The sequence below is a fragment of the Balearica regulorum genome, chromosome 26, assembly GCF_011004875.1.
Source record: "Balearica regulorum gibbericeps isolate bBalReg1 chromosome 26, bBalReg1.pri, whole genome shotgun sequence".
Lineage (NCBI taxonomy): Eukaryota > Metazoa > Chordata > Aves > Gruiformes > Gruidae > Balearica > Balearica regulorum.
Window position 1 is genome coordinate 193,544 of NC_046209.1, and position 20,539 is coordinate 214,082.

General features: G+C 65.7%; 1 protein-coding gene and 1 long non-coding RNA gene across 7 annotated transcripts; both read right to left on the reverse strand.

Annotated features, from left to right (window-relative positions):
- Positions 1–66: 66 nt before the first annotated feature.
- LOC142605260 (transducin-like enhancer protein 1) lies at positions 67–13,060 on the reverse strand. 6 transcript variants are annotated; one of them, XM_075776483.1, is made up of 21 exons: positions 12,937–13,060; positions 12,312–12,435; positions 11,494–11,642; positions 10,728–10,791; positions 10,188–10,232; positions 7,268–7,330; positions 7,034–7,075; positions 6,145–6,340; positions 5,646–5,662; positions 5,143–5,247; positions 4,955–4,999; positions 4,527–4,682; positions 4,090–4,219; positions 3,800–3,987; positions 3,648–3,724; positions 3,146–3,395; positions 1,766–2,013; positions 1,369–1,516; positions 1,125–1,275; positions 659–735; positions 67–478 (listed from the first exon to the last, which is right to left on the reverse strand). In XM_075776483.1, exons 2-21 carry the CDS (start codon positions 12,333–12,335, stop codon positions 371–373), a joined length of 2,283 nt encoding a protein of 760 aa, XP_075632598.1. In that variant the 5' UTR covers positions 12,336–12,435; positions 12,937–13,060; the 3' UTR covers positions 67–370. The 6 variants fall into 6 exon arrangements, with proteins under 6 accessions (XP_075632598.1, XP_075632597.1, XP_075632596.1 ...); XM_075776482.1 differs by having other exon boundaries at positions 3,800–3,984; positions 7,001–7,075; XM_075776481.1 differs by having other exon boundaries at positions 7,001–7,075.
- A 1,882-nt stretch (positions 13,061–14,942) lies between these two features.
- Positions 14,943–17,299, reverse strand: LOC142605248 (uncharacterized). The gene is made up of 2 exons (XR_012838974.1): positions 16,705–17,299; positions 14,943–15,133 (listed from the first exon to the last, which is right to left on the reverse strand). It is a non-coding gene; the product is annotated as an uncharacterized LOC142605248 (long non-coding RNA).
- Positions 17,300–20,539: the final 3,240 nt, after the last annotated feature.

Here is a 20,539-nt window from a genome sequence, read left to right on the forward strand (position 1 = left end):
AACCACCAAACAAAAAAAACCCTAACAATGCCAGACCCGCCCCCCCCCCCCCCCCCCCCCCCCGCCCAACTCCCCCAGTCCAGATTTAGAAACAAACCAACAAATGAAGAACTAAACAAGGAGAAAAATCCCCAGGAAATGCACCGCGAGCAGCAGCCGCCACCGCCCAGCCCAGCGCGACGCCTGGCTGCAGTCCCAGGGCCACCTCCACCCTTTGCCGCTCTCCTCGGGCTCGGCTGCACCGGCCACGGGCCGCACGTTCTTTGGGAAGTCAGCGGCAGAGCAGGTAGAGTCCACCCATCCGTCCACGTGGCCGGCCGCCTCTCCACGTGGCATGGGCCCTTCCCCGAAGTTGGCACCTCTCTCGCTCTCAGTAAATGACCTCGTAAACTGTTGCTTTCTTGTCCCCCGAGCCAGTGACGATGAACTGGTCATCCGTGGAGACGTCGCAGCTGAGGACAGAGGAGGTTTCCTTCGACTGGAGGGAGGAGGGCAGGGGGTAAGTGGAAGAAGCAGCTCCAGAGCAAGATCCCGCTCCCACCCCTTGGGACAGTTGGTTTATGGGGCTCATTAGTACAGTTATAGCTGGGTTGTACTGGGCGGTCCCACCTCTGGGCACCCTCACCCGGAGGACCATCTCCCCCCCCCCATCCCACACCTGGAAGATGCTGGCTCCGTAGGGCGTCCGCCAGGCGTTCAGCAGGTTGTCCTTCCCCGTGCTCACGAACCACTTCCCTGGGGGAGGGACAGAAGGGACAAAGAGGAGCATCGTGTCACCAAACCAGGCCCAGCAGGTGGATTCCTGCAGCAAATCGTGCCCAGGTCGTATAGCACAAGGTAGGGACAAGGCGGCATCATCTCTGCCGCTCGTTAGCTAAGGGGCTGTTTGAAGGAACACGAAGGGGCGTCCTGGGACCACAGAGCTGAGAGCGCAGCCACGGGCGCTGCTCCAGGAGGGTCAGACACCCCTTCTCCGAGGAATACCACTGCCATCCACACAGGACCCGGCCGGCTACCACAGCCAGCGCTTGCCACCAGCGCAACGAGCCCTGGGACACATGGCCAGGAGAGGAGACTGCATCTACGAGGCTCCAGAGCCAGGAGGCCCTGAGGGGCATGCCTACCGCAGGAGGCGAATTTGAGGGAGAGGACGCAGCTCTCGTGGAGGTGCAGCTGGTACTTGTCCGGTTTGGTGACGTGCAGGATCTCCACGTTGCTGCTCTCCATGCCCACTGCCAGCCACTCTCCTGTCGGGCAGTACCCCAGGGAGAAGATCTGGGGGGGGGGTGAAGAGAGACAGGGTCAGGCAGTGGCACGGCAGGTCCCGGCCACCAGCCTCGTGCTGCTCCCGGCCAGCCCAGCCCCTACCTGGGAGCTGAAGTCGTGCTGCTGCAGCTGACGCCCTTCCCGCAGGTCCCAGCACCGCACCGTGTTGTCCAGCCCCCCCGTCCACAGCTTGGTGCCATCGTTAGAGATGTCGATGCAGCTGGCACCATCCGTGTGGCCTTGAAACTGCCTGGGAGAGAGGGGAAGGGAGAGGGCGAGGGCACGGCCGTCAGGGCTGCCAGCACTTGCAGCGCAGAGCGTGGGCTGGGGCAGCACCCAGCAGTGAGGAGCGGGAGATCCCTGCTGCAAGGACAGGGACTGTCCCACGGCCGAGGTTAGACCGCAGGGAGGGATGGGGGTGCCCTGGAGGGGACCGAGGGGTCCCTGGCCTGAGGAGCCCCAAACAGTCCTGCCCCCACTCCGCCTGCCCCAGGCTCACCTGACCAGGGTCTGGTTCTGCAGGTCCCACACCACGATGTTGCCGTCGCTGCAGCAGGAGAAGCAGACTTTGGCGTCGGGGCTGATGGCCAGGGCATAGCAGGCGGGGGCAGAGGAGGTGAGCTCAGCCTTGATGCGGGGCGTGGGGGCTGCCAGGTCCCAGATGGAGAGGGTGCTGGCCTCCCCCCCCACGATGAGGCTCCGGCCGTCAGGGAGCAGCTTGCAGGAGCGGATGTAGTTGTCGCGGTTCTGGGATGCAGGAGGGAGGATCCCATTAACCCCTTCCCCTCCACTCCTTCTGCACCCATCCTAGACCACCTGGGCACCTCGGGGCCAGCAGCCCGTCCTGAGGGCAGGAGCAACAGCAGTGGGGCAGACCCACAGCCACCCTCCCGGGACAGCGGGGCTGGGGCAGGGACGGCTGTGCAGCCCACTCCGTCCCACGCTAGGAATGGCCTCGGGGACGCCCTTGTCCCACAGCATCCCCGCCAGCAGCTGCCCAACAGACGCGGCTGGTCCCGGAGCAGACAAGAGGCAGCTGGGGAGGCAGCTCCGACAAGGCTGCAACAGCCCATAGCTCCAAGCACTAAACACCATTTTCCCCTACTCCCAAATTTCTGATGCAGCTTGAAATTATCATGACTCAGTCATTTCCTTGTTTATGCATCTGTATCTTCAAGGTCAGCACTGTCCAGGAATAATATTTGTCAGGCTGCCCAGGCCGCAAGGCCAGCAAATTGAGGAGAGGACTTGGGTTTGGGCTGTTCAAAGCAGGCACAGGGACTCTGATTCCAGCAGTCCGTTTAAAATAAACCTCAAAGAACGCAGGTTAAAAATACTCTCAGGTGATGGCTGCGCCTCCAGCTTGGCTCTGGTGAGTTGCTGTGGTCTGACAGTCCGTTTCATTTATTTTTAAAAGAAATAGGAGTTCTCCCTCCAGCCAGACTCACACAAGCAAAAGCAGAAACCAGGATAGAGCTGAATCGGAGTGATGCTTCAGCCCATGTGATTCTGGCCCCTACAAAGTATCTGGCTGGGAGGTTGACGCTGGCAAAGGCTTGTCTTAGGGCAGGCGCTGTCAGACCAAGCGGCGTCAAGGGGGGGTGCGTGTGTGTAAAAGCCCCCCAACAGCTTGGGATGCTCAGAACAGATGGGGTGGTGCAGGGTAGCACACTGGCAGCATGGACCCGCCGCCATCCTTCCCCAGCGGCCCCACTTAGAAACGTACACGGAGACCCTCCTCAGTGCACATCATCGCTTTCAGACACCCCCTGCACCCCTGAGGTCTCTGATGGGGACCCCAGACCCCGTCTTCACCACAGGACGGTGGCACAGTACAGGGAAACGAGCCATGCCAGCACGGTGGCACATCCCTCCTTACCAAGCAGTCCAGCTGAGCCACGGCCGTCTTGGTGCCGGGCTGCCCCACGTCCCACACCTTCACGCAGCCCTTGCCCCCGGTGTAGACGTGTCGCGTAGAGTTGCTGATGGTGACGGCGCAGACCACCTCGCCGTGGGTCAGGGTGTGGAGCTGCCGTGCGTGGCGGGGGATGCCGGAGCCGATGAGGGCATCGGGTGGGAAAGGCACCGGCTGCATCTGCCCGTCGGCGCTGACGTGGAAGGAGTAGGCGCTGGAAGGGGACAGAGCAGTGAGAGAACCATCCGAGGATCCCGCACAGAGAGGGGCTGGTGCCGCATCGGACCCAGCGTGCCCGACACAGTCAGCGTGGTTTGGAGTCGGAGCCGCGAGCAGAGCGGCGCCCGGCGAGGCCTGGCCGGGCACACGACAGCCTGCTGCTGCCCAGAACGGGTGCCCCCGCCAAGGCTGTGCTCCTCATCCCCGCAGGACACCCCGTCCCCTCCCGCAGTGCAGCCCCACTTACGGTTTCCCCGAAGTCCCCACTTGCATGCTGGCCGCCAGCCCTGGGACGCGCATGTGGGGGTGCGGGTCGTAACCCACCTGGAGGGGACAGCGGGTGAGAGAAGCTCTTGCCCCGTGGCCCCCCACGGCCCCGTGGGGAAGAGACTCACGCACCAGGGGGGAGCGCCCGTAGCTGCCGGCTCCCACGGCGGCCACAGCCCCGTTGAGTTGCGGGGACATGAGGTGGAGGCTGGCGTAGGCACCGGTCCCGGCCATGTCACCGTTAACCGCGGGGTGAGCCATGCCGAAGGCGGCCGAGTAGGGGCTCTGCACTCCCAGCGGGTTCCTCAGGCCCAGGGCTGCTGGGGGAGAGGAGGCATGAAGGGACGGGCCCCAGGGTCCGTCCTCACGGTGGGACCAGTGCTCCGAGCCGCCCGCCTGGGCCCCAGCGGGGCCAAGCTCACCCAGGGGGTCCACAGGGGCCTTGGAGGCGGCGGGACGAAACTGCTGGGCACCGCTAGAGCCCGGGACTGCGGCGTCACCCTGGGATGTGGGGGTGCTGGACTTCAGGCTGGGTGTCCCTGCCTTCTCCACCTGCCAGGAACAGAGCGCGGAGATCTGACAGCCGCACTAATGCCCTGCCAGTGGGGTGTCCTCAGGTCCCCCCCAATGAGCCGGTCCCTGCTCCCTGACGACAGCCCAGCCCAGCCAGCGCTGCAGAGGACACGAGGGGATCGAATGGAACAGGAGCCCTCCCTGTCCCCCCAGCACTGCCTTCGCCCCGTGGGTTTGGAGGCAGGTGCACCCATGTCTGGCAGCTCTGCCAGCCGAGCCCAGGCAGCAGGGACACGAGCACAACCCCCGAGCAAAGCGCCCCGGCTGCCCCACGCAGCACACGTACCGTGGGCGCATCCTTGCTCCGAGATGGGGACGTGCTGCTCGAGGAGGCCATGGAGGTCGGGCTGAGCGGTATGACCTCCTTCCTCCCCAGTGGGACCTTCTCCACCCCGTTCTCCCGGGACGAGTAGGAGTGGACGCTGTGCGGGGAAGAGGGGTCCTGGAGAGGGGGAAGAGGGGGCAGAGGATCAGCAGGCAGAGCAGACAGGAGCGTGGGGACATCCCAGTCCATGGCAAGCCCATGGGGAGCCTGGATCCTGGGGCACGATCATTGCTGCCAGCGAGGGCCAGCGAGCACAACTCGGGGGGCCCGCTGCCACCTCCCCGTGCCGCCTGCCTCCGCCTGTTAACAGCCTGTTAGCCCCCACTTGGGGAGAGGGATGGGCAGCACGCACTGACCCCAGCGCCTTCCCGGCACCTCGGTGCACTGACCTCATCCACCACCAAGTTGTCTTCGCTTTTGTCTGCGTCGCTGCCCTGAAACGCAGAGGACGGTTGTAGCCAACGGGGCTGAGGCTGCCCTCGCTCCTGCCCGGGAAGTGCTGGAGGAGCGGGCAGCTCCGCTCACCACCCTGCAAGAGGGGAGGGGGATACCCCGAGCCCCCCAGCCCCGGGCTCACGTAGTCTGTAACAAAGTCCTTCTCCTCCACCTTCCTCTTCTTGCTGCTGCTCAGGTACTCGGAGATGGCTCGTGCTCGCTCCCCGTTGGGCAGCGCCAGGGAGCTCTGGGGCGGGGGGGACGCGGCGTTAGGGGCCGTGAGCTGCTGTGCCCGGCTGCCAGGACACGCAGCACCAACGCAGGGCTGCGGCCGGCTCCCGGGGCACGAGGGCCCCAGTGCAGCCCCCCCCCCGTGCCGCCAGCTTGGGCTTCAGCTCCTGCCGAACGAGCGAGGAGGGGGACGCTGCTTGGGCCGGGGGGGGGATGGTGTCATTTGCCCACGCGACACGGGAAAGGGGTGCCCACGGGGAGAACGCCCACCCACACGGCTGGGCTGGCAGCGGGGCCTTGGCCGGGGAGCAGGACCTGTCCCCCACGTGTCTGCCCGCTCCCAGGGTCCCGGCCAGAGCCTGCACAGCCGGAGGGAAAGAGGGAAATGGCGCAAGAGAAGGAAAAGGCACTTACAGGGCCGGGGTCTCGTTCTGTCGCCGTGGCAACGTGGAGGCGCAGCAGGAGGAGGAGGAGGAGGGAAGGAGGGACACGCTGTGCCACCGCCAAGAGCCCCCCGGGAAAGCCGCCTGCTCCTCCCGCAGGTGCCGGGGTGCTCGTGGCTCGGGCCGGGCCAGCGCTACGGCAGCTGGGTGGTCCTGGGCCCTCCCCAGCTCACCCCATTGCCCTCCCAGGAGGGTACTGCTCAGTGGGGGATGTTCCCCACCCAAACCCCTCATGGCCAGCAAGCCCCCCGCTCCACCAGCCCGGTCAGGAGCCCCAAGGCACGGACAAGCCACCCCCCACCCAACCCTGGCCCCCACCCCGGTGAAGTGCCCAAGAGGGAAGGGCATGGGGAGCAGAGGCAGCCCTGGGGCCCAGCACCACCCATTCCCAGGTTTGGCTGCCGCCAGGAGGGTCACCCCAGACCTGCCCCCGCCCCCCCCATCCCTGGCTCCCTTTCTCCCTCGCTTACCCCTGGGCTCGGTGTCATGGACTCCTCGGTCATCTTTGGCAAGGAGCTGGGCCTGCGCCCCCAGCGCCCCCGAGAGCGCCAGCAACCCTGAGGCGCTGCTGATGCCAGCGAGGCCGGTGGGCTGCATCCCGGAGGGGTGGGGGGTCAGCGGGATGGGGGGAGCATGGTGCGAGAGGTGCTGGGTCTGGAGCTGGTGCTGGAGAGGAGCGGGAGAAAAGAGCAGAGCCGAAGGGCCACGTCAGGATGGCCGCCAGGCGGGGGGGGGGAAGAGGCTGCTCCTCCCCACCGGCAGCCCTGGGTCAGCCAGGGGACGGGGAGCCGGGTGAGGAGGGCCGGGGCATGCTCCCAGGGTGCCTGCAGCCAAGTTGCAGGGGCCACCACGTCCCTCCCACCAGTTCCTCCCACCCTGTAACAGGAGCTACTGGGAGGGATGGGGGACCCTACCCGTATCCATACCACCGTACCGCTGCGGTCTCGAGGGAATAGCTGAGGCGTGGGGACAGTGGCAACCCCCCCACCCACCCAGGCCACAGGGCATCAGGACACAGCGACACGCACCAGACGTCACCCCTGCACCCTGCTTTGACACTGCTGCAGCAGCATCTCCTCCACCCTCAGTACTGCTGGCAGCCCCCCAAACCGGCCTGGCCTGTCCCCATCTTCCCCCCGACCCAGCCACGGGTGGGAAAAGCCATCAGGGGCAGGGGGCTGCAGCCGCCCCCCCCCGCGCTCAGGGCAGGACAGGTCTCCAGCCCAGGGGACAGTGGGAGCACAGGAGGCACCATTGCCTGCGGGAGCCCAGCACCCCCAGCCGGGGGGGGGGTGGCGGGAAGGGGCAGGCAGAGGGTCGACGTACCCCGATCGCCGCGTTCAGGTCGGTCATAGTCACCTGCTTCGCACGCTCCACGGCTTGGACCACCTGCTGCTGGTGCTGTGGGGAGAGAAGAGCGTGTCAGCACCCGGCGATGCCCCCGCTGACTCCTGCGGCAAGCGGGGCTGCAGCAGGCTTGTTTCTGCCCCTCCAGCCCGGCCCAAAGCGCGGGGCCTGGGTCCGTGAGCAGGGACGCTCCCCGTGCCCCGAGGGAGCTCAGCACGCTCGGTAGGGGGGCGAGGGCTCACCCACCTCCTGAGACAGGAACGGGATGAGCTGGGCGCAGATCACGTTGAGGCGCTTCGCGATCTCTGTCTGGCAGCAGAAGAGAGGCAGCGCCCGTCAGGGCAAGGGGCAGAGCTGCGCCCACGCCGATGCCGCAGGAGACCCCTCCTGCCAAGGGTGCTCCCCAGGCAGGCAGAGGCTCCGTCCCCATCGCCACCCAAGCAGCCACAGGGTGCTGGCCCTTGGCCCCAAGAGCTGCCGCTCCGCACCAAGGAGTGGAAACAGCCCGGGGTGGGGGGGTGGGGGGGGCAGGAAAGGTCTCCTTCCTAACGCCACCCCCTCCAAAAACATGAGCCCAGCGTCCCCCATCCCCACCCTGAGAGCCCTGGGATGGCTCCCACCTCCTCCCTGCCAGGGACACAGACCCCCATGGCCCATGCCACCGAGGGCCATCCCCAAGCAAGCCCCCATCTGCACGGGTCAGGGCCCTGGCAGGTTCCCCTCCGCCTCCCGCACAACCTCCTGCCGACACCACAGACCGCTAATTGCTGCTCTCCCGGCCCGCAGGAAGCCCTGGAGAGGTGCTCTCCTTACAGCTGCTGTTTTTCTGCAACACTTGAGTGCCACAGGCAATCAGGAGCACCGAGCGCGGGAGCGGCGAGGGGAGGGAGAGCGGCGGCGTGCCGTGCCACGTTCCCATCGCACCCCACAGCCAGGGCAGGGCCCCCGCCAGCCCCATGCTGCACATCCCGGGCTAGGGAAGAGCACAGACGTTCAGTCAGCCCCACAGCCACATCCCTGGGGAGAACCTGGTGCAGGAACACAGACCCACGGACACCCTGTGCCACCCTCTGGAGTAGCTACCGACCCGTTTTTGCCAGAGAGCAGAAACAATCCGACATCCGCCCTCGCTTCCCCTTCCGAGGGAGGAAAAAAAGGAAAGAAAAGAAAGAAGGGCGGGGGGGGGGGGGGGAGCAAGGAGATTTGGCAGCCGGCAGTTCTGGGAAGGATTTAGCTGTCTCCCGGGGCCGGCAGTGATGGATTCTCTTCCCTAATGCACTGATGGGCAGCAGCTCCTTGGGGAGAGCTGCCTCCAATTCACTCGCACTCGTTAATGTGCAATTTACTGGCACTTTAACGCTCTCAGCATGAAAAATGATCGCGCTGTTTGCAGCCCCCCCCAGCCACCAGCACCGTCACCTCCCCTCTGGCTCGTGGTGAGCAAGTCCAAGGCCAGGCAGATTCGGGGAGGTGGTTTTATAAAAAGCTACAGGCCCCTTCCATGCCAAAACCAAAACAACAATAAAAAATTAACGTCTCCTGCTCGTTCCTGTCTCGAGCCTCCCCTGCCGAGCCTGCGGCTGCCTGGAGAGCTGCACCACCGCAGTCAGCCCCCCCCAGCCCCATTTCCAACCAAACCAACCCAGGGCAAAACAGCCCCACGCCTTAAGCCCTCGCGGGTGCCGGTGCTGCCAATGCCAGCACCGCAGGAGCCGGGCGCCCGGGGAGTCTCTGGGGATTCTGGGCTGGGCGCAGCAGGGGTGGAGGTACCACCACGCCAAGGCACTACCCTGCCTTCGCCAGCGGCCACGGGGCGAGCGTTTCCTCAGGGCTCCCGGGACAGCCAAGAGCACCCAGGACCCACGCCCGTGCCCACGAGCGGCGCCGGATTTGGGGAAAGGGGAGGGGAGACGGCGACCCGATCTCCCCGCGGCGGCGATAACCCGCGGCTCCCGCGCAGGCAGTTCCCATTTTTCACACAATGGCCGCTGGCTGTCAGAGCAGACTTACGGGCCCTTGTTAAAAGTGCAGACAGCTCGCTGGCAGGCGGCCAGCGGCACCTGGGACCGGCAGAAAACACGAGCCTGCGAGGGCCGGGGGAGAACCGGCAGCCAGATGAGAGGAGCACGCAGCCCTTCGGGGAGGGGGCACCAGGCCAGGAGGACCCTCGGCATCGCCCCACACGAGGATGGCTTCACGCCTCCTTCCCGTCCGGTTTTGCACGGCGCGGATGGCAGCAGACGGCAGGGCGTGCTGCGGGAAACGACGAGAGCGGCAGAAACACCCACCCAGCGGGCGCAAAGCCGGCGAGAGCGGCCCATCGCCCTGCCGTGTGCCAGGGGCCGGCACCCCCGCGCCGCCCGCCCGAACCGGCTCCCGCGCAACAGTTGGCGGAGGCGGCAGCGGGGCGGGAAGGAAGGAGGCCAGGGCTGCAGCACGCCTCGCCAGGCTCCTCCGCAGCCTCTTTAAAAATAGATGAGAAGAAACCTTCTGTCTCAGAGCAGCTGGTGACCCGGAGCGCGGCGCAGCGGGAGGGAGGAAGGGAGGGAGGGATGGGGAGGCAGCGAGGGGAGGTGTGCGGCCCCGAGCCCTCGGGGAGCCCACCCCAGGTCCGTGCCTCGGCCCCCTCGTCCCCATCTCAGGATGCTCCTGGGCCCTGGCCCCCAGGCGAGCTGTCCCCAGGGCCAGCTGGCATCGGACAATTAAAAGGCAGCGAGCCAGAGCTCGTCACCCTGCCGTGACGCTGCAGCACCCCTTGCCCCACGGGAGCCGGTCTCCTCCGTGGCAGCCCACAAGCGGCCGCTCACAACTGTCACGAGCAGCGGTGCAAGCACAAGTCCTCCACCGCTGCTCTCGCCCCACCGCGACAAGCGCGTCGCAACCAAGCCAGGAACGCGCACCCCGAACGCAGCGAGCAAACGGCAGCTCATGCCGGAGCGGGCGCGCGGAGAGGTGAGGAGCCAGGCCAAGGCTGCGACACAGAGCGGGGCAGAGCTCCCAAAGCGCAGAGAAGGGAGCACGTCCCCCACACAAGCTCAGCCTTCCCTGGGCTACAGCAGGGAGCGACTTCCCACCTTTTCCATGGGAAGGGCTGACCCGGAAGGGCCCAGATGCTGAGGCGGGGATAGGGGGAGCCGGGACACGCTCCCATCCCACCCAGACTCACCTGTTTGTGCATCTCAATGTTCAGGCCGTAGGACATCTCGTAGTACTGCGAGGGAGAGAAGGCAGCGTCAGCACAGCTGGGGAGCCCAGGGGGACTCGCAACCGGAAAGTCCTCTCCGGCGGTGGCGTGCGGGGTCAGCCCAGCCGCAAACACCCACGCTGTGGCCAGGCCAGGAGGAGAAAATGATCCCCAGCTCCTCTCCTGGGAGCAGAGGTCTCTCCGGCACATGGCTGCAGTCCACAGAATGGTCTTCCTGGGGCTCCCGCTCACTGCCCGTGAGAAAGGAGACAACCCACATGGGAGCGGCTTTGCCACCACCCCACCGCGATGAGCTGCAGCAGCCAGCCCTGCTCAAACACCACGGCTCGTTTTGGGGGGGGGGGGGCGGAAATAGACAGTAACAGCCACAAGAACCAGATCTGGGGGCCTGGCCGCACAACCCAAACGGAAGCCAAAGCATCCCAGGGCTGCGTGTCCTTTGATGGTTCAGAGAAGACACCCCCCCCACCACCCTCCTCCTTTCAGGTGGAGCTCACTAACCATGACATAATGACGCTGGATTTCTGTTTTTTCTGTTGCCAGCTTTTCACATTCTAACTTCAAGCTGTAAAAATAAAGAAGAGAGAGAGAGAGGGAGGGAGGGAGAGGGAGAGACCCTCTGGTCCCCTCCACAGACAAGATCTCCTGGGCTGGACAGAACACGAGCCCTCCCAGCGCACCACGTGCTTCAGCCTCCTGGTCTCAGATTCAATCCCATCTCCCAGGAAAAGCCAAGAAAACCACCTGAAAGAGGGTGGGAAGGGGCTGATAAAGACGAGACGGACAGCAAAGGGATCCAGGCGTCAGGGAGCAATCTGCACGGAGTTTTTAACCCCCTCCCCAGCATCTGCTTCCCAAATGGAGCGAGCTGCAAAGCTGAGCTGCGTTTCAAACCTTGCTCTGCCCAGCACCGTGCGGGGAAGGGGAGGCGATCCTGGCCAGCGGCAGGGGGGGGATCGGAGGGACTCCAGGTCTGCTAAGGGACAGCTCCGGCTCAGCCCGGAAGCTGGGCCCTGGAAGCCAGCACCCTCATCCCCGGGGCCTCTGGCAGGAAGAGGGCGAGCGTCCCCCTCAAACAGCGTCATTTCAAGCTACGAGGTGGCGCTTGGCACAGCCCTCCTCCAGATGGACCAGCGCCCGCAGCAGCATGGGATGGCACTTCCCGCCAGCCCGCGCTGATCCCAGTGCCGAGGGGGAGCCCGCCTCTCGCCAGCGCCAGTTAAGCGCCCAGCGCCTCGCTGGCACGCGAGCTCTGGCCGATTCTCACCTGTGGTATTGGTTCTGCAGGAATTGGAATTCCTCCTTGATGCGGTCCAAGGTCTCCGGGTAAGTCAGCTTGAGGGACTGAGGGGTGCTGGGGATGGCGCTGGCAGCGACAGCGGCTCCCGAGGCGGCGGAGGGTGCCTGGAGATGGGCCTAGGCAGAGGAGGGGACCCCTGGGGTCACTGCCACTGGCCCAGCGAGGCTCACCAGTCCCCGGGAGGGGGAGGTTTCCTGTATCCCGGGGAAGAGGCTCCGGGCACGTCTGGGAGAGCAGCACACGGAAGGGGCAGCAGAAGGAGTTAGCGCAGAGGGAACCGGTTACAGCCAGGCACCGAGGGCAAGAGCTCTGCACCTTCTCAGCATCGGTTCAGCCACCGAGCCAGAAGAGGAGGATTAACAACCACCGGTGGCACAGAGCGCGCGGGCAGAGCGTGCAAACCCCCAGCCCTCCCGCCCAGCCCCGGCGGCGAGGGTCCATCCTCACCCACGTGCCAGAGCTGCCCGCCCGCCCGTCACCGGTCCCGCCATCGCACCCTGACTGAGATCCAGCTTCCGGCGCGTCTTAAAACCCAAATCCCCGGCAGCTCTGGTGCTCAGCATCCGTTTGGGAAGAACCACGACAACGCTCCTGAGCGCATTACACGCCTTCGGCACAACTTTCCGGGCCGAGGCCGACACCTCCCGCACCCCGCGGGGTAAGGCTGGCGGAGAGCCGGGTTTGGGGGGACGCAGACCCTGCCAAGGGCCAGGCCAGCGCCGCTGCTGCGGCCCCACGTGCTCGCCCGCGGCCCAGAGGGGACGAAGCCAAGACGTCGGGCTCACCGGGGGCCGATTCTGCGGGAACATCTTTGGCACCAGCCAGGCCCAGGACCCCTCTCGCCGCTCCGGGCCCCGATGCGGGCTCAGGACGGGGGCCCGGGGACGTTTCCCAGCTCCGGATCAGGCCCTGGGAGAAAGACGGGGAGTCAACGCTCGCTCACGCAACCGACCGGGACACGGAGCCCTGCGGGAACCCCAACGGAGCAGCGCAGAGCCCCGGGGCACCGGCTTCGCCCGCAGCTCCCCCGCGGCCGCCGGGACCCCCGCCCCGCGTGTCCCGGCCGCTCCGCTCCGCTCCGCATCCCCGCGGGGACCGGGGGCCCCCAGCGCTCCTTCCGGGCGCTGCGGGACCCGCCCGCCGCAGGACACCCCCCCACCCCTTCCCCCGCCCCCAACGCGGGGTCCGCCACCGCCGCCCCCGCCGCGGGCACGGCCCAGGCCCGCACCCCCCCCCCCCGCGCCGCGCAGACAATGGCCCCGCCGCCGCCCGCAGCAGGTACGGCCGCGGGGAGGGACAGACCTCACCACCGCCCCAGCCCCGGCGGAAGTCCCGGACCAAGAGCCGACCCGACTGGGCGGAGACCGAACCGAACCGAACCGAACCGAACCGGTATGGGACGGGACTCACCGCGCTGCTGGCTCCGGCCCCGGCCCCGGGCGCACGCCCCTGCAGCGGGGCGGGCCGGGCCGGGCCGAGCCGAGCCGAGCCGAGCCGAGCCGAGCCGAGCCTCACCGGGCCGGCACCCCCTCCCTCCCTCCCTCCCTCCCCGCCCGGCCGGGCCCGGCGCCCCCGCCCGCCGCCGCGGCAGCCGCTCTGCGGAGCGCGATCAATGAACGAGCGCCAGCGCCAGCTCCACGTGGGGCCTGGCCCGTGCGGGCGATCGCCCCGGTCGCCAGCCAATAGAAGCGCCGCCGGAGAGGCCCTCCCCCACGTGGGGTGCGGAGAGTTACCTTTCTATTGGCTAATCTGGTCGGGCCGCCGCGGAAGGTGTCAATCTGGGAAGGCCGAGTAGCCAAAGAAGAGGCGGTGCGGGCGGGGAGCGGCGATTAACCCGTGCGGTGCCGGGCGGGTCCGGGGGGGGGCACCGGGGGGGGGGGGGGGGGTACCGGGAGCGGGGGGGGGCGGCCACGGCCGCGGGATTCCCGGCCAGCAGAGCACGGCCCGTTCCCAGCCCCGCGGCGGGGGGACACACGTACACACACACCCCCCCCCCCCCCGGCACCGCGGCTTCTCCCGCAGAACGGGGCCGTTTGCACCGAAGGCCCTGAGCCACCCGCCCTGCCACCACCCCCTCCCGGTCAGACGGCGCTCTGACATTTCAGGCTTTTCTCTAATAAACGCCACCCACAAGAAGTCGTTGCCCCCCACCCCCCGCCCTTTTTTTTTTTTTTTTTTTTTTTTTTAAATCAAGAAAAGAGACGAAACCCGAAATTCTCCTCTGGGGCTGCAGGTCTCAGCCCATCGAGAATTCCCTGCGGCGTGTGATGGCGGGGAACAGCAGCATCCATCTCCCCACCAGCACCGGGTGCTGGCCTGGGAAGCGCTCCCGAATCCGGCCCTCTCCCAGGACCCCAGGAACCCCCTTCCCTCTCCCCGTCAGGGACCCCCCCACACCCACACCCACACCCACACATCCCTCTGCCCACCCAGACGTGGGTTTGCCAGCACCCCGGCCCCTAGCTCCCCGCCATCCCCAGCTCCCCGCCATCCCCAGCTCCCCGCCATCCCCAGCTCCGGGATGCTGCTCCGGGACGCCCGTTGCTCATGGGAAAACTCAAGCGGGGGCAGATATTTGAGCTTGGGAAAGGGATCCCCACTTTTGCCAGCCCACTCGCCCCAGCGCCTCCGTCCGGTTCTGCCCACCCTCCTCCCCAGAGCCCCTCTTGTTTCCGTACGACCCACTGGGGTTTTTTTCTGGTGGGTTTTTCTGGCGGTTTTCTCCTTTCGGGGAGATCCGTTTGTCGTTCGGCGTTTTCTGCTGCCTGCAGGTCAATCCGGGCTTACACAGAGGAGGAAATAAAACATTTGAAGAGTAGCAGCTGTGAGGGGTCAGCCTCTCCTCCTGTTTAACCTTAATCCACGAACAGGCCCAGCCCCTTTCCCCCCCACCACAGCTCTGTCCTCTCGGTCCCGACGCCGTCGGCCCACGGGACAGACCCGGAGCGCGCAGACATAGGCTTTCCGGGATGATCAAAGTGACTCCTCCGAGCACAAAGCAAAGCAAATCCAGACACTTCCCCAACCCCTTTTTCCTTTGCCCAGATGGTGTTTGCCCAGAGAGACGTCAGCTCTGGACATCCAGAAAGGAAACTCCCTCCTGCGGAGTTAAAATTCGCTGTTAAACGCGTCCCTTCGGTCACCTGCGTGCGGTGTCTGCACAGCCTTCCTGCGCCCAAGGGCGACCACGCGTAAGGGCTCACATCTGCAGATTTACCTGGAGCAGGGACCGGCACGAGGCTCTGCATTTACACCAGGAGAGGGAAAAAAAAAAACCCCAATCCAACAGAAAGCAAATTATCCCAAAACGTACACACAGGGACGCATCCGCGCACGTAAACACGCGCGTGCACAAGTCAGGAAACAAACGGGGCGATGGGGAGGAAAAGCAACAACTGAAATGTCGAAGTCTGATCTGATTTTCATGTTTGGTTTATTCTGAAGAGGCCCCGCGATCCCCAGCTGAGATGGGGCCGGGGAGGTGGGTTTGAACTTGCCTTTGCCTCTGCTCCCCATCACCATCGCACCAGAACGCGGCTGCTCGTGGTGGGGGGGCACAGCGGGGAACGAGAGCCCGTCCTCGGGGACGACCACTCGCCTCTAGGCCCTGGTTGAAAAGAACACTAATAATAACCTCAACAAAACCACCGAAATAGAACATGACTCCGCAAAGGCCACCCTGCACGTGCCCGGAGGGCTCAGAAATCCCGGGAGTGATGGGCTACGCTGTCCCCTCAGGCTGTCAGCAGGGTTTTCCAGCCATGAACCAGGTCCTGCTGGCTTTACAGAGCCAGGGATGACCCCCAGTCCCGCATCCCATCCCGTCGTCCCCCCCCATGGCCTGTTTTGCCCCCTCTGTCCCCCAGCAGTCCCAGCATTTTCTGAGATCCCCCATTACCCCAATTCTGCCGATGGGAGCCAGGGAGGGAGACACACACACATACACCCCCCCCACCGGGGGATGCTCCCATCCTCACTGCACCCACTCTTGGCCCTGCACCAGCGACCCGTGGGGTTTGTGCTCTGGGGAGGGAGAGCAGCAGAAGAGCGGTCTCCCAGCCCTTATTATATTTTAAAATGTAATAACAGCATGATGTCTATTTTCGTAGACGGAACAGATCATTTCTGGAAGCGGGCCATAAATCTCAAAGGGAGGGGAAATAATTTGGCCAAGGTCATGTTAAGGCAGCAAGAGTGTAAAAGGGAAAAATATTAAAATAACACACACACACAAAAAAAAAAAAAAAACCAACCCAGTTGAGAGCTGGACTGACACACCATCTCCACCCCAAGCCCACTCCTCAGCCTGGGAACCTTGTCCCCTCTGCCCTGCCACTTCCAGCATCGTCCCCCCCCCAGGGCTGAGGGGGCTGAGACAGGCACGAGGGCCCAGCTGGGTGAGAGAGGCCAAAGGAGCAGAGGAGAACAGAGACCCCCAACGAGCGGCTCCCGGCAGGACCCTGGTGCTCTTTTCTCTCAGGCGGCTTCTTCTTGCAGCCCCCTCGAGTCCCTCTCCGCTGGCTGCAGCAGACCCCACACGCTGTGCCGTGCTCGCGGAGCCCTCAGGCGTGCCGGGGCGTGGGACTGGGGACGGGCTCGTGCCCCTGCGTGCTGGGAGGATGATGTGCTCGAGGTGACACTGGGCTGTCACAGGAGGAATTTGGTTTCAGCCCGTCTGCACTGTTCCCTAGCGTGAGAGCACGATGGCGGCGGAGCTGGGCAATGCCATCGGAGCACCGCTGAGGGAGGCAACGAAACCAAACCGCTGGCAGATCCCCCTGCCCTGCTGCTGCGGTCTCTCTCTCTCATCCTCGCCCGCTCCCGGCCGGGGAGCAGCGGCAGCCCCTCTGCTCCGTCCCAGGCCTGGGTGCCAGGGCTCGGACAGCACTAGCCATCGCTGCCGCCTGCCCGCGCCGTCCATCGCAGGCAGAGGCAGAGCGGGCAGGGGAGAGGCACAGGCTCGGCAGGGTCAGACCTGCTCGCGCCGCGTGGGTCATTTCTTGTCCGGCAGCCAGCTCTCACGCAGCAGCTCCAAGAAGCAGAGACGTGATGGCAGCAGGGCGATCCCTGCCATAATGGAGAGGGACCTGCAGCCCCCCGTGGCCTCGCAGGGTGGCTCCGGTTTGGTGGGAACATCACAGTAGGAGCAGGAAGGGAAAAGACTCCAGGAATACCCACCTCATCTGCTGTCACACGGGTCAGGCCTTCCGCTGAGCAAGAGCCAGGGCTGGCGGGGAAAGGCCGGCCATCCCTCGGCAGGGCTGGCGCTCAGCAGCTCTGCGCTTCCGGACGGCACGTCCCTGGCAGCGCCGCATCTCCGCACCGCTCCTGGCAAGCGGCAGAAAACAAACTGCTGCTCGTACCCTCTGGCTGTTTCTCCAGGCTTGGCTGCCAGCTCCTCCATGCCAGAGCGGCTTTAGTGGGGCCGGGGTTACGTGGTGGGGAGGGTCTCGGTGGTGCCCGTCGCCCCAGCCGCTTGCTCTGCCGAGGGGCATCTCCAACCAGCTCCTGCCCTTGTGCCAGCGCCGAGAGCAGGATGACCCCACACGCTCCAGTGAGACGGGGCACCAGCTTGGGACAGGCTCTTTGCCTGGCTGCTTTAATGAGAAAGAGACATCATTTCCCCAACCTCCCATGGGAGGGTTTTTCCCATCCTCGTTTCCTTCTCCTTTTGCTATTTAATTTCTTCTCTAGCCCGTTCCTTCCCTTAGAGAGATCAAAGGAGGTTTTTGTGGCACCGGGCACATTTCATAGGAATCGTCGATTAAAGGAGGGGGGGGGAAGGTGGCACTGATGGGATCGGAGGAGAAGAAGGAGAAGGAGGCTGGAGGGAGCACCCGGGACTCCGGCAGGACGGGCCGGGCAGCGCGGGGGACACCGGGGTGGGGGGCGGCGGCCCCGCGGTGCTGCCGGGGCTGGGGAGGACCGGGGCTGCCGAGCCCCTGGGGCTCGACCGAGCCCCAGGGGCTCGGCAGCCCCGGTCCTCCCCAGCCCCGGCTGCGCCAGCGGAGCTCCCGGGAGAGGAGCCGGCTCCGGGGGCCCCGGCCGGGGCGGCCCCCGCGCATCCCGGCCGCGCTCCAGCGGTTCCACCGGGCTCTTGCTGCCCTCTGCCGCCTGATCGGTACAGCCCGGCGTTCCTCGTCGCCTCCGTCTCTGAGGAGCACCGTCTGGTAACTCCGGTCCAGCGTAGGAACGAGTGTGGGGGGCGGGACGGGGCAGTCGGTACCCGGCGCTGGGGCGGGACGGTACCGGCTACCGGAGCTCCCCGGGACAACGCAAGGGCTGATGCCGGGGGGGGGGGGGGGGAAGGCACGGGCCGCTCGGGGAGCCCGGTCCAGGCACCAGCCCCTCGCTCCACGCTGCTCTTGCCCCGCTGACACCTCCGGGGGCCACGGCCTGGGGGGGGGGCCTGGCCCAGACACCCCACTTTTGCCCTCCCCACACGGAGGAGAAGAGGCCCACACGACATGGCGGCCTCCCACCCGTGTGCCGCTTCCTCGCAGGCCGCGCTCGGGCAGGGAGCTGCAAACGTCCCCACGGGGAGACGCGACCTGGTCCCCACGCAGCATCGGTCCCGCTCCCGGCGCGAACCTGAGCAGGGTCCATCTCGCACCCCGCAGCCACAGGCTCATCTGGTGGCAGCCTCCTCCTGTGGCTGCCGGCCAGGGAAGGGGATGTTTAGGGGATGAGTAACATCCTTCCTGGCAAGGCTTCTGCCCGCTCTTGGAAGCGTGCTGTGGGCACCGGGAAGCTCAGCCCCTTCGCCTGCCTCTTGCCCCAATCAGCTGGGGAAAGAAGCCAAGAGCAGGAAGAAACCTGGGGACAGGGACAGGGCAAGCGAACGCAGACGAAGCCCGTTGAATCGGCAGGAGGAGTCCCAGGTGCCAGGGAGAGGAGGGAGGGAGGATGCTGCGTGGCAAGGCAGGAGGCAGCCAGGAGGCACAGGTTGGGGGAGGCAGCCTAGGGCCCCCTCCGGAGCAGGGCTGGAAGCCAGAGCCTGGCTGAGCGCTGCCAGAAGCGGCTTATTTTGGAAAGGAGGCATCTTGGCTGAGCGCTTGGTGCGTGGAGCTGCTGACGCTGGGGAACAGGCCGGCTCTCAGAGAGCAAGTCCCAGCCATGCCTTGCAGGCCAACGCTGCTTGGCTTCAGCCTGCAGCTGAATGTGCCTCAGCACAACCAGGAGTGGATCCCTAACTCCTGAATCACCCACTGCAAAGGGGTTTGGACACCCCAGGCTCAAGCCAGCACAACGCCCAGGGGCCACAACTCACCCTGAATGCGAGAGGAGCTGCCTGGGATCCACCAAGCAGGACGCACAGAGCTCTTTCCAGCTCTCACCCATGGGGCTGGGTACAACCTCAAGCCCTGAGTGGGGAAAGTGAGGCACACAAGCTGGGGGGGGGCGTGGGGGGCACTTTACCCCACTAGACCGTTCCCCTCCCCAGCTCCAAGAGCAGAACCAGCCCCGCTTTGCCAGCGGCGCAGCAAGCCCGGCGCAGGCCCTCCCGGCGCTCGGACCGGGGGATTCAAGGCAGCCCCCTCGCAGGCAGCAGGGTCCGGCCTGGAGCTGGAGTAGCGCGGGCAGCACGCCACAGTGCTCAGCCATGAGCAGGGCTAGCGAAGGCGGGAGGGATTGCAGACTGCGCAGCAGAAACTGGATCTGCTTTGCCTTCACCAGTGCCCTGCTGGCATCCACGGGGCCAAAGAGCTGGCACACCCAGCCACAGCTCGGGAGCTCCCTCCAAGTGCAGGTTACACGGCTTGACGTGCCATGAATTTGGTCAGGTCTCAGCCCCTTTCCCACATCGGGGCATGGCTGGGAACAGGCAGGCAGCCTCATCCTCCTGGGGAAGGAGCAGCCGAGCTCCCCACCCCGCACCAGGCTGCCCTGCCCTTCGGAGCCACACACTGCAGCATTGTGGCCCAGCTGGTTTTTCCAGAGATGCATCCAAGGGGCGAAATCGGATCTCAAGGGAAAGGAGCAGGCACGTTCCTGGCTGCGCAGAGGAGCTGTCGAGGCAATGCCAGGAACTGGGGCAGCTGCTGGGCACCGGCAGCCTGGGCAGAGGAAAAACCAAGCAGACAAGCTCCGAAACCCGGGCTGTGCCTCCCCCTCTGGGAGTCCAGGAGCTGCTGCTGCTCTACAGACCTTTGTTTGCAAATTCTGCTCCAGAGACGCCCTGAGCTGGCACTTCCCACCAGCTTTGTTTTACACCATCAGATATTAAACAACCAACCCCGAGGGCTGGGACAGGGGGAAGGACCCTGCTGGGAGACCACGGAAGGGCTTGCAGGAGAAAAAGCTCTCAAAGGAAAACAGAAAAACAGCGTGTGGCCAGGGAGTTCCCTCCGCATAGGGAAGGTATTTTTGGTCAGGGCTTGTCTAGACTGGAGTAACCCACACTGCATAAGCACATCGACACCGCGCAGCAAGCCTGGGGCACACGGGGTGCCTGCTGTTCCTGGCCAGGACAGACCGAGCTGCACTGACCGAGGGCAGGCAAAGGTCTCCGGAGGCAGAGCCGACCCCAGGATGCGCCATCCTACCCCTCGAGGGACTGGGGTGACTCCAGGTGCTCCTGGGCTCCAGCCCCCAGGCCTCGGGACCCCCGCAGAGCCCAACACGTGCCCAGGTGGAAGGAGCTTACAAACAGCCGGGACTCTGGGGGTCCAGCCAGGGTTCCCCTTGCCACGGCGGCAGCTCTGCCCAGCTCCAGCAAGCGGCGGGCAGGACCCAAGTGGCCCAAAGCACCCCAGGCAGAGCTGGGATGCCCCCACCTCCACGCAGAGCCCGGGACTGGGCAGAGCTGTTGCTGACACTGCGGGTGACGCAGTGGAGCGGACACAGTCCCGGCTGACCCTTGAGCCTGGTCCAGCTGGGTGCCCCCCCCATCGCTCCCCAGCAGGGTGGAAGGCCCCTCCTCCCCCCCCCCCGGGGGCCACTGCTTGTCCCTGCCACCGCCCTTCCCATGGCAGGAGGGACAGGGGCTGGCCGTGCCAAGGCTCCCTCGGCA